This window comes from Embiotoca jacksoni, unplaced genomic scaffold (assembly GCF_022577435.1).
Source record: "Embiotoca jacksoni isolate LCO1_2020_lvr unplaced genomic scaffold, fEmbJac1.0.p SCAF_46, whole genome shotgun sequence".
Taxonomy (NCBI): Eukaryota; Metazoa; Chordata; class Actinopteri; family Embiotocidae; genus Embiotoca; species Embiotoca jacksoni.
This window is the reverse complement of record NW_027185399.1, coordinates 2,802,771-2,815,916: the sequence shown is the minus strand read 5'-3', so window position 1 is coordinate 2,815,916 and position 13,146 is coordinate 2,802,771. Positions and strand designations below refer to the sequence as shown.

Genomic DNA, 13,146 nt, shown 5'->3' with positions numbered 1-13,146 from the left:
ATCGTTTCTCATGTAATTATGAGATCCAAAAATTGGAATCAAGAGATCTTTTCTTGTAAATATGAGAATAAGTAAATAGTTGTTTGTAATTATAATCACATATAAAAGCCTCCAAACATTTCTTTCTTTAGTGAATGCGGTGGGCTTCTGTAGATCCGTGCAGATAGTTTGAAAAATGTTCTGCCGTGTCAGCAGTTTTTTTTTTTATAAATTTAGCTCCGATTGCAACCTTGACACCTCGGAGACGGGGTGCAGCCTGACAGCCTCTTTACACCAAAAGGTAACGAGACATATTTACGGTGTGCAGTGACACGGAGGTAAGCAGCACAGGAACGATCTGTCTATTGTTACTGTGACACAAACCCCCGCCGGGACGAGTTTAGCTCCCACACAGCGACAGATGAGTTCACCACCTGTTGCTGCTCCGTATTCTTAGACGCCAGCAGATAACGAGATGGACGGAGCGGCTGAGCGATAGAAACAAGGCTCCATATCAACGGCGCCCTCTGGTGGCGGTCACCACGTCGGAGCTTTAAATCTTCTATCAGCCTCGAGTTCACGAGTTGTGACGTGTTTGCTGACGTTTCCAGAAAGGTCAGAGGTCACAGAGGTTCACGTCTGGTTGGATGTTCAGCTGATATGTTGTAGTTTTAGTCACGTAGAGTTTGTCCTCATAACTTAGATAATATTATACATCTGAGGAACATGTTGATCTTCTCCCTCTGTGTCTTTGTACTTCCTGTTAGTTTGATAAACTGTTAGCCTCTGTAGCTTCTAGACGCCCTCCATGTTGTCGTTGCCTAGCAACACTTTACGATTTCCCATGATGTAACCACAAGCTCATGCAGCAGCTGATACAACGACGTGACGCTGATATGCTTCCCTCTAGTGGACGATGTGTATCACAGACTTTTTTTGGCAAACATTTTGGAAATTTAAGTTTGCCCAATTCACTATTAGCACTTCCTGCTTGCTATGGATCACCGTGTGTAGTTACAAATCTAAATTAATTACTCTGCACTGCAGAAAACTTCCAAATGTGAGAATTCTCATGCAAGAATTATCTCATGCACCATCTTTCTTCTGTGATTTATGGACGTTTGTTTGCGATAGTTTGTTGTCCCAGAGATCTCAGATGATGTTTCTTTGTGTTCAGCTTTGACTGAGTTATGACAACGACCGACAACAACAACATCAACCAAAGCTTTTAAAGTACTTTAATTCCCTCCAAGTTGCTGCTGCAGCTGTTGGTCGTGTTGGTAAGAAGGTCAAACACCATCACGAACATGTTTCTTTCACCTCAGGAAGAGTTTCTCCCAGAATCCCTTATTAGTAATGCAGAAATATGCAGAATGAATATTTGTTTTTATTGTGGATCTATTTCAACAGGATCTTCGGCCTGTGTGTGAAATAAACATGAAGAATGGTGCATGAACATTTTTTTAAAGTCTAGAAAATCTTCTCTTCATCCCAAAATGTTTCAGTCGTCTTTAAACGCCTTTTAATCCCGATTCCTGTCCGTCTCTTCCTCGCAGCTGATTGGCTCGATCATCGGTCGCCAGGGCACCAAGATAAACGAGATCCGGCAGGTGTCGGGGGCCCAGATCAAGATCGGCAGTCAGATCGACAGCAGCAGCGACCGCCACGTCACCATCACCGGCACGCCGATCGCCATCAACCTGGCTCAGTATTTAATCACTTCATGGTAAGCAGCCGCGGCGAAGACACGACGCTCACATCTGGAGCGCAACGATGACACCGTTATTAGCTCAACATTTAAAAACGACACGGAGTTTCTTTAAACCAACTTTTAACGAAGGTCCCGATAAGAGACGGAGTTCAGATTAAAGAGCTTTTTCCGTTGAAGTCGTTACTTCCGATCAGGTCAGAGTTTAAAGTGTGAAGTCTTGAGTACGTTGAATTCCTCCTCTGGTGAAGCGGCGCATCGTTAGCGCTCTCGTTAGCGCTCTCGTTTGCACCGCGAACAAACGAGAGTCTCCGCATGATAAAAAGAAATGAAGCTCTCCGTCAATCAGAGGACGACTTCGTGTCTGCCGCCATTTAACGAGTCGGAGACACGTGACGCTCGCCGCCGGCCGGCTTTAATACGACCGGCAGGAATACGTAAACGTGTGATTGGACTGTGGATGAAATTGATATTTGGCTCAGCGCTCGTCCCGCCGCCGACAGCAGGGAGAGAAGGTCTGATACCGAGTCTGAAATGTCAGGTCAGAGGAGGTGACGCCGACGCCGGAGCGTCTCCACAGAGTCCTCTTCTGCGTTATATGTTTTTTAATCAGCGACACACAGATGAGACTTCCTGCCTGAGATTGTAACATCTCTCGGCTCGGGTCGCTCAGCGGCCGACCGCAGCTTCACGAGTCATTAAACACCTGCAGCTGCATAAAGAGGTGGATCATGTGCTCGGCTTGTTTTAGGCAGGTTCATGCTACAAATTCTTGTTCAGCTTGGAGGAAAACTTTGAGTTGAACTTCATTAAACTTCATATTTTTTTATGCTTTATTGGGGAAACTGGAAAAGACTTCTTGGTTGTTTTTTTGTTTTGTTTCCGTCGGTTTTTGTCGTAGTTTTTCCTTCCGATGTTTCACACCAGCGCCGACCGAGAGGAGATGAGATCAGCTGCTCTCAAACCTCCGATCATCTCATCTGGGAACGTTGATTTTCTCATTTGCCAGACGTTACTCTCGTTTTTTTTAGATTTCATATTTTGGTGTGTCCTCTGGGATTTTAAATGTTTTAATTAAATGATAGATAAATATCAAAACTAAATAAGTTTTGTTTGTAGCCAAACCAGTGACGACGTCACTGTGACCTTCCAGACCAACATTACTTCAGATTTATGACCTTACAGCGGTGAAGTGCACCTCAGCATTTACATTACAAACGATTTATTTAATGTTATTTAAGAATGACGAGCCGATGGATGATTTCACTCACGCTAACAGGTTTGGTTTAAATAACTTTAGCTCCATTTACTGAACGTTCTCGACTTGGGAAGCCGTCCGGTTCGAAAAAAATCAGTTCAGGTTCCTTCAATCGGACGATAGAACGTTTTATTTCACTCTTTTCAAACTAAATTTTAGAAACGTATAAAGCGTCTATAGATGCATGTGAAGCGTTTAGGGAACATCAGTACCTCCTACAGAAAACAACCCGGGTTACACTCTCCCCCTCTGAACTGCAGGAAAAACAAAGATTTATACCAAAATGTGTAATTTCCTTTCTCTGAGAATAGATTTTAAACGTGCTATCGAAGTCCAGTTGTCAAACCATGTAAATATTTATCTCTGAGGAGAATCTGAGCTGAAGCATCAAGTCTCCAATTTTCAACAAACGTTAACGTTAACTGTCGGTGTAGTCGTTTGCTCTGTGCGGTTGCCGCGGTGACAAATAGACGATGACCCCTCTGATGGGAAACGTGACTTCTTCTATCTGCTGCTGATTATTATTCGTGCCTGTGAGCGCCTCTGGACCCTCGCATGCAATCAGGAAACCTGTCAGACACAAATACTTCTTCCAGCCTCGACTGGATTGGATGAAATGAACGTTTCCAATCGAGTCGACGCCGATTCATTTGGTTTTGATGTTTGACGGCGGCTGAAACAAAACGTTCACCGTCTCCAAACCGAACAATCGTAGCTCCACGAAAGACCAAGATGAAGCTGACAAAACAAACTCTGGTGAAACTCTTTCATTGGTCTTCTTCTAAAAAGCTGAAACACAACACTGAAGTTTTTTCTTTTCTTTTATTTCTTTTATAAAATGTTGAGATAAATCTGTTTCTGCTTTGATTTGTAAATTTAAAATCTTTAGCCGTTGCTAATGACAGCTCCACTGACAACAAATCTGCCTTTCTGACATTTTACCTCCAACTTTTTAATCTCTGTCTAAAATTCATAAGAGCAAGAAAACAGGAGTATAAAACAACGGCGACCTCCTGAGATAATAATTTACCCTTTGTCCTGTTGCCTGGGATTAAAAATCTATTTTGACTCAAAGTTTTTGATAATTGACTTTTTATACTGTTGAAATCAGACAACAGGTAAAAGTCAAAGAAAAATTGTGTTAGTTTGTGTGATTCAACATGTTTTAGCACAATTTTCATTTACAAATTGTTTCAATTCAAAAAAAGAACTTTATTTGTGTGTAATGTTGATTTGTAGGTCTGAAGCCTAAAATGACGGTTTGGCACGTTGTTATTTTTCTGTCACTAATTCGACTGAAATGAAAATTCAGACTGTTTCTTCTGTAATTCACTGTTTCTGTGCTGACTGTTGACTGATGACGACATAATTGTGTTTTAATTCTGATGTTGCAGGTTCAGTAAATTAAACCCGCTCAGTAAAACGATAGAAATATGAAATGCATAGAGACGAGACGGCGGAGCGTGATTTCATCTCTGGAAGATGAACTGGCTGTTTTTTGAATTGGTCCTTTTTCCTGTTTGTGAAGCAGCATCATGTGTGACGGAGCCTCCATGCTAACGTGTCTATAACGGTTTTGTTCCCTCCTCCCAAAGCCCCCTCCCAAGCCATCACCCCAACTTATACAGCACACCCCCCATCCGTACAGCGAACCCCCGACAATAATCTGTTGCAACCTCCAGCAAAACACACCTGTCTCCTGATTTCAGTTTTGTCATTTTTACTCTCCAAAGAATCCTGTTTGTTTCCTTTTTTCTTTGGGTTTAATTTTTATTTTTCTTTCTTTAACATGTCTTTTATTTAACCCTCTAACCCTTCTCCATCCAAAACCCCCCGACCCCTCCCCTCTCCTCCCTCCACCCTCCGTTCCCTCCACCTCCTCCGTCCCCTTCCCTCCCTCAACCCCCCCTCCAGTTTAGAGACCGCCAAATCCACCGCCCAGTCCTCCTCCATGCCGTCTCCCGTTGACCTGACCATGAGCTTCACCCAGCCCGCCCCCCCCGCCTCCGCCTCGTCCTCCTCCTCCTCCCCCCTGGCAGCGATGGGCGCCGCACTGCCCCACGCTCCAATCCTGGGCGCTCCCTACGCCCTCCCCCTCTCCAGCCTCCTGGGAATGAAATCCATCCCCTACCTGGCACTCTCCACCCCTCCCGCCTCAGCAGCAGCGGCGGCGGCGGCGGCGGCGGCCATCGGGGTTCCCATGTTGCCCGGCTCGGTGCCGACGTCGGCGGGCGTTCAGGTTCCGGCCCACGCGGCGGCGGCGGCGGCTCTGGCGTCCTACACAGCCAAGATCTCGTCCTCGGCCAACGGGATGAAGAAGCCGGAGAGACAGAAGTTCGCTCCGTACTGACGAGGCAGGACGGCGTCTCTGAGGTCAGGTGGGACGGGCCGACTCACTGTTCTCACTTCCTCCTTCTTCCCTTCATCTCTTCTTCTTTTCTTCTCGACTGTTTAAAAACATCAAAGTGGGATAGTTGGAACATGATTTTAAATCTATTATTTACAGAGTGAGTGGAAGACGCAACAAACAGGGTTTTTCTACGACGCCGGCGGTTCGTGATTTTATTTTAAGTTATTTACCTTGACGCTGAGTCGGCAGTTCTTCATCTAACAGCTCGAACTATTCTTCACAGCAAAACAGATCTGCTGTTGCATTTCCTGCAACATCGTCACAATAAAAGCATCGCGATGCTTTTACCAGTGAGGAACTTTTAATGTGGAGCAGCGACAGCAGGAAATGATCACATGAACAGTAGGATGGGACTTGAGTTTTATATATTCAAAGAGTTGCTAAATCTAAAAATGATAGATTAATTTATGCGACTATCGTCCAGCCAGTTTTTACCGACGTCTGGTTGTAATGTGTTCCTCCCATCAGAAGGTGGCGGTGACGCACCTTAAAGCTGTCTGCCAGCCAGTTCCGAGCGGATTTTCTGTCGTATTTTTGCCGTCATTTGCGAACAGAATCCGAGCAGTCGTAAGCAGCGTCGGAGACGTGGTACCAACGAAGTAAAAACTATTTCTAAAAATAGAAGAAGCGCAAATGCTAACGTTAACTCGGCTGCACCCCGGGCTAATAGAAAAACCCTGAAACACAAAAGCTGGACGCTGGTTGTGAAGTCAACAGAAGAAAGAAGCGGTTTTAATGATGAGAAGCTGCTGTTGACTGAAGCCCGTCAGCGGGATCACAAACCAAATGAGGGATTTCAGATTTTCACGCTGATATCCGTCTAAGCTCCACATGAGAAAAACAAATGAAAGAATATGCAGAATAAATCCACCCTCTGCTTCTTCAACTTTTTTTTCTTTTTTTTGTCCCTGTCAGCTTTTTCTTTGAGCATCAGTTTTAAAAACAAAGTTATTGAACCATTCGACAAAATATTGGTATGACAATCCTGTCCAGCAGCTCTCTGAAGCTGCTGGATCATCGAGGCTTCACCCGTTATTTATTAATTAAGCACTCAGGTCGCTGAGTCCTCTTTACGTCCTCCACACAGCCATGACGAAGAACATCTCTTCCTCCTCACTCAGACAAACCTCTGGATGCTTTCATGTCTTTGGTTGCTGCCTAAATGCTTGATTCTGGTTATTAAGGACATCTTGAAAGCAGGACGTTTAGCTTTGCATTGACTCCAAACCTACATATATACATGAATATACTAAAACTAGACTTTAAATCACCGTTTGTTACTTTTGAAATTAAGATTTTACAAAATACCATGTTAAAATGACATTGAAGTGTTCGTAGCTTCAGGTCTGTAAAATGGTTCTGATCCAGAAGTGTGTTCAGCTGCAATACCAGCGAGTGCCACTAGAGGTCGGCTCCAAAAAGCCTCCGGCTCCATAGACTCCCATTCAACTTCTCTCATCAAATCCAAAGTGAATAAAATGTGTCCATCAGTTATCTCGGTGTTGTTAGCTAAAGTCACTCCTTCTTATTAGTTTTCTGGAGGTCCATCTGAAAATAATCCCTCATTCATTAGAAAAGAAGATTCAAGAAGACCTGTTTTTGGGGGCGTGTCTGTTTGATTGACAGGCCTGCGGTGCAGTCAGGTTACAGCTATCGGTGGGCGGGACGTAGTATCGTCAGGTTTCCGATCAGATTGGTCAGATCCACCGCTGGCTCCTCCCCCAGCTCGTCCAAATATGGTCACTTCCTGCTCTGAACCGCTCCGAACTAGCAAAGATGGTGACGGACAGAATCTGAACTGGAGGATTAATTTCTTTCCTCGTCCGGCCGTTTCACTGCAGCGTGATCGTCCTGTTAGTGTCCAGTCTTCTGTCTTTGAGCTCCGTTTTTGGTCTCCACCAGCTCCTGAGGGAACAAGTGTCTCATTGTCCCAAACTGAACTAAACTAGCTAAATATTAAATAGGTGATCCAACTCCAGCTTTTTCTGCAGAACATGTACTTTTACGTTGGATAATTTACGTGCATTTTGATCATAATGCTTCAGTACTTTTACGTGAGATTTTAAATGCAGGACTTTTATCTTTTCTCATTTCTGCTTCTTTCACTGCTAAAAAAAAAAAAAACTTCAGGGATGTTTTTATTGTTTAATTTAAGGATCTGCTTCTTCAAAAGTTTACCATACTGTAAACGAACCGAGGCATTAAAGAAACATCCATTTGTTTGACTGATTATGCAGGAAAAGGTCTGAGTCAGCAGGTTTGAGTTTCAAACACTCATCATTTTCCAAAGATCCCACTTTTTTCTCTCTGAAACTCCTTTTTTTGTTGTTCTTTTCATGGTTTGTTCTTGCAGCTCCGGCCTCGTCAGAGTCGGGAGGGTTGCTGGGTGTTTGTAGCCGCTGATATTTACGGTTATTTGGGCCACGAAGCCTGTAAAAGCCATAGAGACTATTCAGCTTTCCCTCCTCGTCTCCTTCCTGTTGTATACTCGCATATTTATTAACTATTACGGAAGATTCCCTCAGAGATTATATCACTGGTCACTAACACTGAGCCGAACATTCGGCTTTTGTATACAATGATGTCGACTTGTAAATGACTTCTTTTCCTTCCCGCTTCCTGTTTTTTTTTTCTTTACTTTCAGTATTTGTTGTATAAAGTTTTTTTTTTCAAACGTACAACAGATTTTAAAATGTCTTTTTGCGTTAACGGTCTGTTTTCTGTTCAAAGTTCTCACTTTAAATGTGTTTAAATTATTTTCTAACTTATTAAGACGAGTGTTACACTTGCAGCTTTAAAAAAAATTAAAAAATAAAACTTTTTTCCAACATGGCTGCAGGAAAATACTGTAAAACTATTTTAGTTAGTTTTTTTAATTAATTTTGTGTGTGAACAAAATGAATTCTTCTTTTTGAAAAAAAATACTTATCACTGTACGATTAATGCTAATAACCAGATGTTTTTGTTAGAAGAGTAGTGTTTTCACCTGTGAGCTCGAACTGGACATTTTAACACACACACACACACACACACACACACACACACACACACACACACACACACACACACACACATACACACATACACACACTTTCTAACTGTTGCCCTGCTTCCCAACTTTCAGCATCCACAGAACTAGAATAAAGTAGAACTCACCTCCTGCAGGTTGACTCGACTTAAAGTTGCGAAACTTTGCATCAGAAATCTGATTTCATTTTTATTTTTTTTCGTGAACGTCCACAGCGAGGAGCTCTGGTGACATCTTGTAAAGTAATTCCTTCACAGGTCAGTACCACCGATCAATAACTCTGTCAGCTCTTTGCAGATAAATCAGGGACACGCTGTAATAAGAAGCTAAAATCTGGCTTGAACACACGGACAATCCATCATTCACATAGAGAGGACTCAACGCTTTGTATTTAACAAAGTAATACGTCAGAACTACTGGATTAAATATTTAAAGGAGATAAAAGAGGCCCAGAAAATATTATTTGAAGGTCAGTTATTCATTTTGGCAATTTAAAGTTTGCCTGCTATTAATTTATTTTTCCTACATCTGGCTGTCTGCTAATTATGATAAATTTGTCATCTAACAATGACGTTTCTAAGAATGCAACTAAATGGTCACGGACTGATTGAAATTTCAAATCTGTAGCTACGAGTGGAGTTTGCCGTACGGGAAAATAAAAAAGGTGCCACTGAAATTCACCACGAGCTGATATGTTAGCACACTGTGCTTATTACACGCTGTGGCCAAGGATAGACCAGGACTAAGGATAGACCAGGACTAAGGATAGACCAGGGCTAAGGATAGACCAGGACTAAGGACAGACCAGGGCTTAGGATAGACCAGGACTAAGGATAGACCAGGGCTAAGGACAGACCAGGGCTAAGGACAGACCAGGACTAAGGATAGACCAGGACTAAGGATAGACCAGGGCTAAGGATAGACCAGGGCTAAGGATAGACCAGGACTAAGGACAGACCAGGGCTAAGGATAGACCAGGACTAAGGATAGACCAGGGCTAAGGATAGACCAGGGCTAAGGATAGACCAGGACTAAGGATAGACCAGGGCTAAGGACAGACCAGGGCTAAGGATAGACCAGGACTAAGGATAGACCAGGGCTAAGGATAGACCAGGACTAAGGATAAACCAGGACTAAGGATAGACCAGGACTAATGATAGACCAGGGCTAAGGACAGACCAGGGCTAAGGATAGACCAGGACTAAGGACAGACCAGGACTAAGGATAGACCAGGGCTAAGGACAGACCAGGGCTAAGGATAGACCAGGACTAAGGACAGACCAGGACTAAGAATAGACCAGGACTAAGGATAAACCAGGACTAAGGATAAACCAGGACTAAGGATAGACCAGGACTAAGGATAAACCAGGACTAAGGATAAACCAGGACTAAGGATAAACCAGGACTAAGGAAATGCAGTGTGAAAAGCAGTGAGAGCCGAGAGAGTCAACCAAAACGGAGACGGGCCATAAAAACCAAACAGATAAACTGCTGAGTCGGCGTGACATCATCACTATTAACGAATCCTTCACCTACAAGTGGTCACGTGATCTCTAACCAATAACATTACGGCCCTAAAGATGGCCAAACGTCAGAACTGTCCAGACTTCCTCGAACAGACTCCTTCAGTGAACGGTTGGTTATTGATCGCTGATAGAAGTGATTGATTCGAGTGAAGTCAGGAGAGGTTCGGTCTACTTGTTCTAGTTCTGTGGACGAGTTCCTTCTCTGTGTGAAAGTAGCAAGCAACAATCTCTGGTTTATTTTTTTAATTTAAATTTTGTTCCAACTAAACCGACGCCTGATGCTCGGTCCGAGTGTCGGAGACTAATGCTGCATGTTCGCTTGGCCTCACTAACACACACACACACACACACACACACACACACACACACACACACACACACACACACACACACACACACACACACACACACACACACACACACACATGTAAATACACCCAGGAGACGACCATTAAAGCTAGCGTGACGCACACTGACGCCTCGGTCTTTGCACTGACAGTGTGAACTCAAAGCAATACGAAACAGCCGGACGAGTAGCGACGCGTTCCCGAGCAACGACGGCCGGCGGATTTAAACGAGTGTAACGAACACGTTGACGTTCAGCTGAGCTGTCGATGACTTCTGTTCCTTCTGTCTGTTTTTAAGATGATGATGTGGTATATTTCACAGGCTCACTTATTTTTATAAAGTCAGAATAATCTTGTTGATGAACTGAACTGTGTTTAGTCACGTCTTCTCTTCGCTCACCACATTCATCCATCTTCTTTCTTTTTTTTCCCGCTCATCGTCCACGTGTCCTTCTTCCATTTGCACGAGTCTGACTTGACTTGATGTCTATGCAAACACATCCGTGTGCGCTTCGGCTCGGCGACCTCCGCGGACGCTCTGCTGGCGCTTGTGAAGTGCAGCTGAAATGAAAGGGCTACGGTCGACCAGCTCCGAGCCGCAGCGCATCCGCCCCGAAGATTAGTGCTGAAATGGTAGCGGGACGTCCCGGTCAGTGAACGCCTCGCGTGACGCGGCTGCCCTGTAGGTGGTGCTGTACTTTTGATTATTTAAAAAGACAGAAGACAGTATGGCAGTTTTCTTTTAGCTGTTTTCATTTTATATTTCATCAGCCGTGTGGAGCTCAGGAGCAACAAACACGCTTCCTTCTCAATATTTAGTTTATTCACAAAGTCGAATTTCAACGTTATTCAAAATACTTATTTTGACTTTATTGTTGAAATTTTTACTTTATTCTTCGAAATTTGTACTTTATTCTCAAGATTTTTATTATATTTTCAAAATTGACTTTATTCATAAAATTTTGACTTTTTTATAAAAGGACATTTAAAAAAATCTTTTTTTTTTTCTTTAATGTGACATTCGGAGTATTAACTACGTCTTCATTTTATCTGGAGGAAGACGTTCTTTACATTTTTCTCGCCATGAGACACGACATCTCTATTATTTATATTCATGTAAATAAAATGATTTAGACAAGAACATTTTGGGATAAAGCAGGGTTTTTTACTTTTAATAAACATTTTGAGAGATAATACATGATATTGTCTCAATTGGTTGCCGTGTTGCTCAATTTCGGCAACGATTTTTGAAAATAAAGATCGTCTAAATCGTGTAAAAAGGATGAAGATTTAAACTGTAGAGGAGGAGCAGCGGGACACGAGACGATGGATCAAGCGAAAGAGACGTTAACACGTCCTTATTACAACATATATGTACGTTTTCAGCGCCCTCTAGAGGACCAACATGTCCTCACTGCTAATCTTTTAATGCAACATTTTCCAAAACGTTGCTGAAAAACAACGTGACCATCGGCCAATGTCTCAAACCAAAGAGGAAATAAACAGATCAACTCAGGTAGAAACAAAATGTCTTAACAGTGATGACTGATAATTATGAGATGACGTCTCAAATCGATTATTATTTTTGGGTGAATCTGACACGCTTTTAGATTTAACTTTTTTTAACTTTGGCTAACATTTTTTCTGATAATATGTTTTGTGCTGTAAAAACTTGTTTTATCTCAATATTTTCTCATCTACTGAAGAAATGTAGCATAAAATCATTAATACTACATGAATATAAGTGAAAGGTTGTTGTCGCTAATCTAAATAGTAATTTTTATTTGATACTATAATTTTGCCTCATTACAACATATTTTGAAGTGACGTAACAGTTATATATACATATATTTATTGAATATTAGCAGTATAAGTGTTGAATATTGTCGACATAACAGCGGCTGAATTTTACTCATAGTTCCAAAGACTAAAATAAAGCAAACAACAACCAACCTTTTGCTCAATTTCATGCACGGCTGTCGAGGGAAAGTTAATTCAATCTCTGGTCTGGTTTTTAATGAACAAGAGTCCCTGATTAAGGAAATGCCAAACACAGCCTGCACGCTTATTAAATTCAAAGTCCTTGACAGTTTCTCGGAAAAATAATGGTGTGCAGGAATCTGTTCTGTCTGCACCACGTCAACTAACCCAGATTACTGCTCTTCGGGGTGAATGTGCTGCGAGGATCGGACCTTCAGCGATGGAGGCTCAGCGACGCTCAACGAGACTTTATCAAACACAGAATAGATCCACGATGTAAAGACGCTCTCATTCCAGGTCGTGCTACGAAAAACACACGAAGCTTGTCCGACAGGTAAACGTGAAGATACGTCCAAACACACGTTCACTCTGAACCAGCTGCTCAGCGAAACGAGCGCGGTTATGAATATTGTATTGCACTTGAACATGAAAAGTCCATTATGAGTATGAAGTACGACCATCTTTCTGTTTTATTTTCTGCCTCCTCGTGCAGACGGGGAGGTTTGCTCTTTGTATATCAGCCTGATGTGTTTGTGACTCTGTTTTCTTTCCATTCATGTCATGTTCTAATAAATTAAACCCTCACTGAAAAAAAATGGAGACTGATTTCTGTTTTTTCCTGTCGGTTAGCTTCAGAGCAGATTTACAGATAAAACCGTGTTACTGTGTGTTCGCCGTCAGTCTATTCAGGAGTTTAGAGTTCATGTATGATCTTTGGGGATCAGAAACCGATGGATTTCTCCCTCCAGGTGGGGGGGGGGGGGGGGGGGGGGGCGCCTGCCCCGAGCGAAGGAGTTTAAGTATCTCTGGGTCTTGTTCAGGACGGAGGGTAGGATGGAGCGGGAGGTCGACAGGCGGATCGGCAGTAAAACAGGTGCTGCACCGCACCGTGTTGGTGAAAAGGGAGTTG

The 13,146-nt window shown here is 42.8% G+C and overlaps 1 protein-coding gene across 2 annotated transcripts in view; it reads left to right on the top strand.

Moving 5' to 3' along the window:
• LOC138210391 (poly(rC)-binding protein 4-like) overlaps positions 1 to 12,826 on the top strand; it is a 94,940-nt gene extending 82,114 nt beyond the window's left edge. Inside the window, exons 14-15 of one of the 2 annotated variants that reach the window (XM_069169520.1) lie at positions 1,536 to 1,705; positions 4,860 to 12,826. In XM_069169520.1, the coding sequence (XP_069025621.1) occupies positions 1,536 to 1,705; positions 4,860 to 5,295 (606 nt within the window). In that variant the 3' untranslated portion in view covers positions 5,296 to 12,826. Of the gene's footprint in view, positions 1 to 1,535; positions 1,706 to 4,540 lie in introns of both variants that reach the window. The other variant, XM_069169521.1, reaches the window with a different exon arrangement.
• The last annotated feature ends 320 nt before the right edge of the window (positions 12,827 to 13,146 follow it).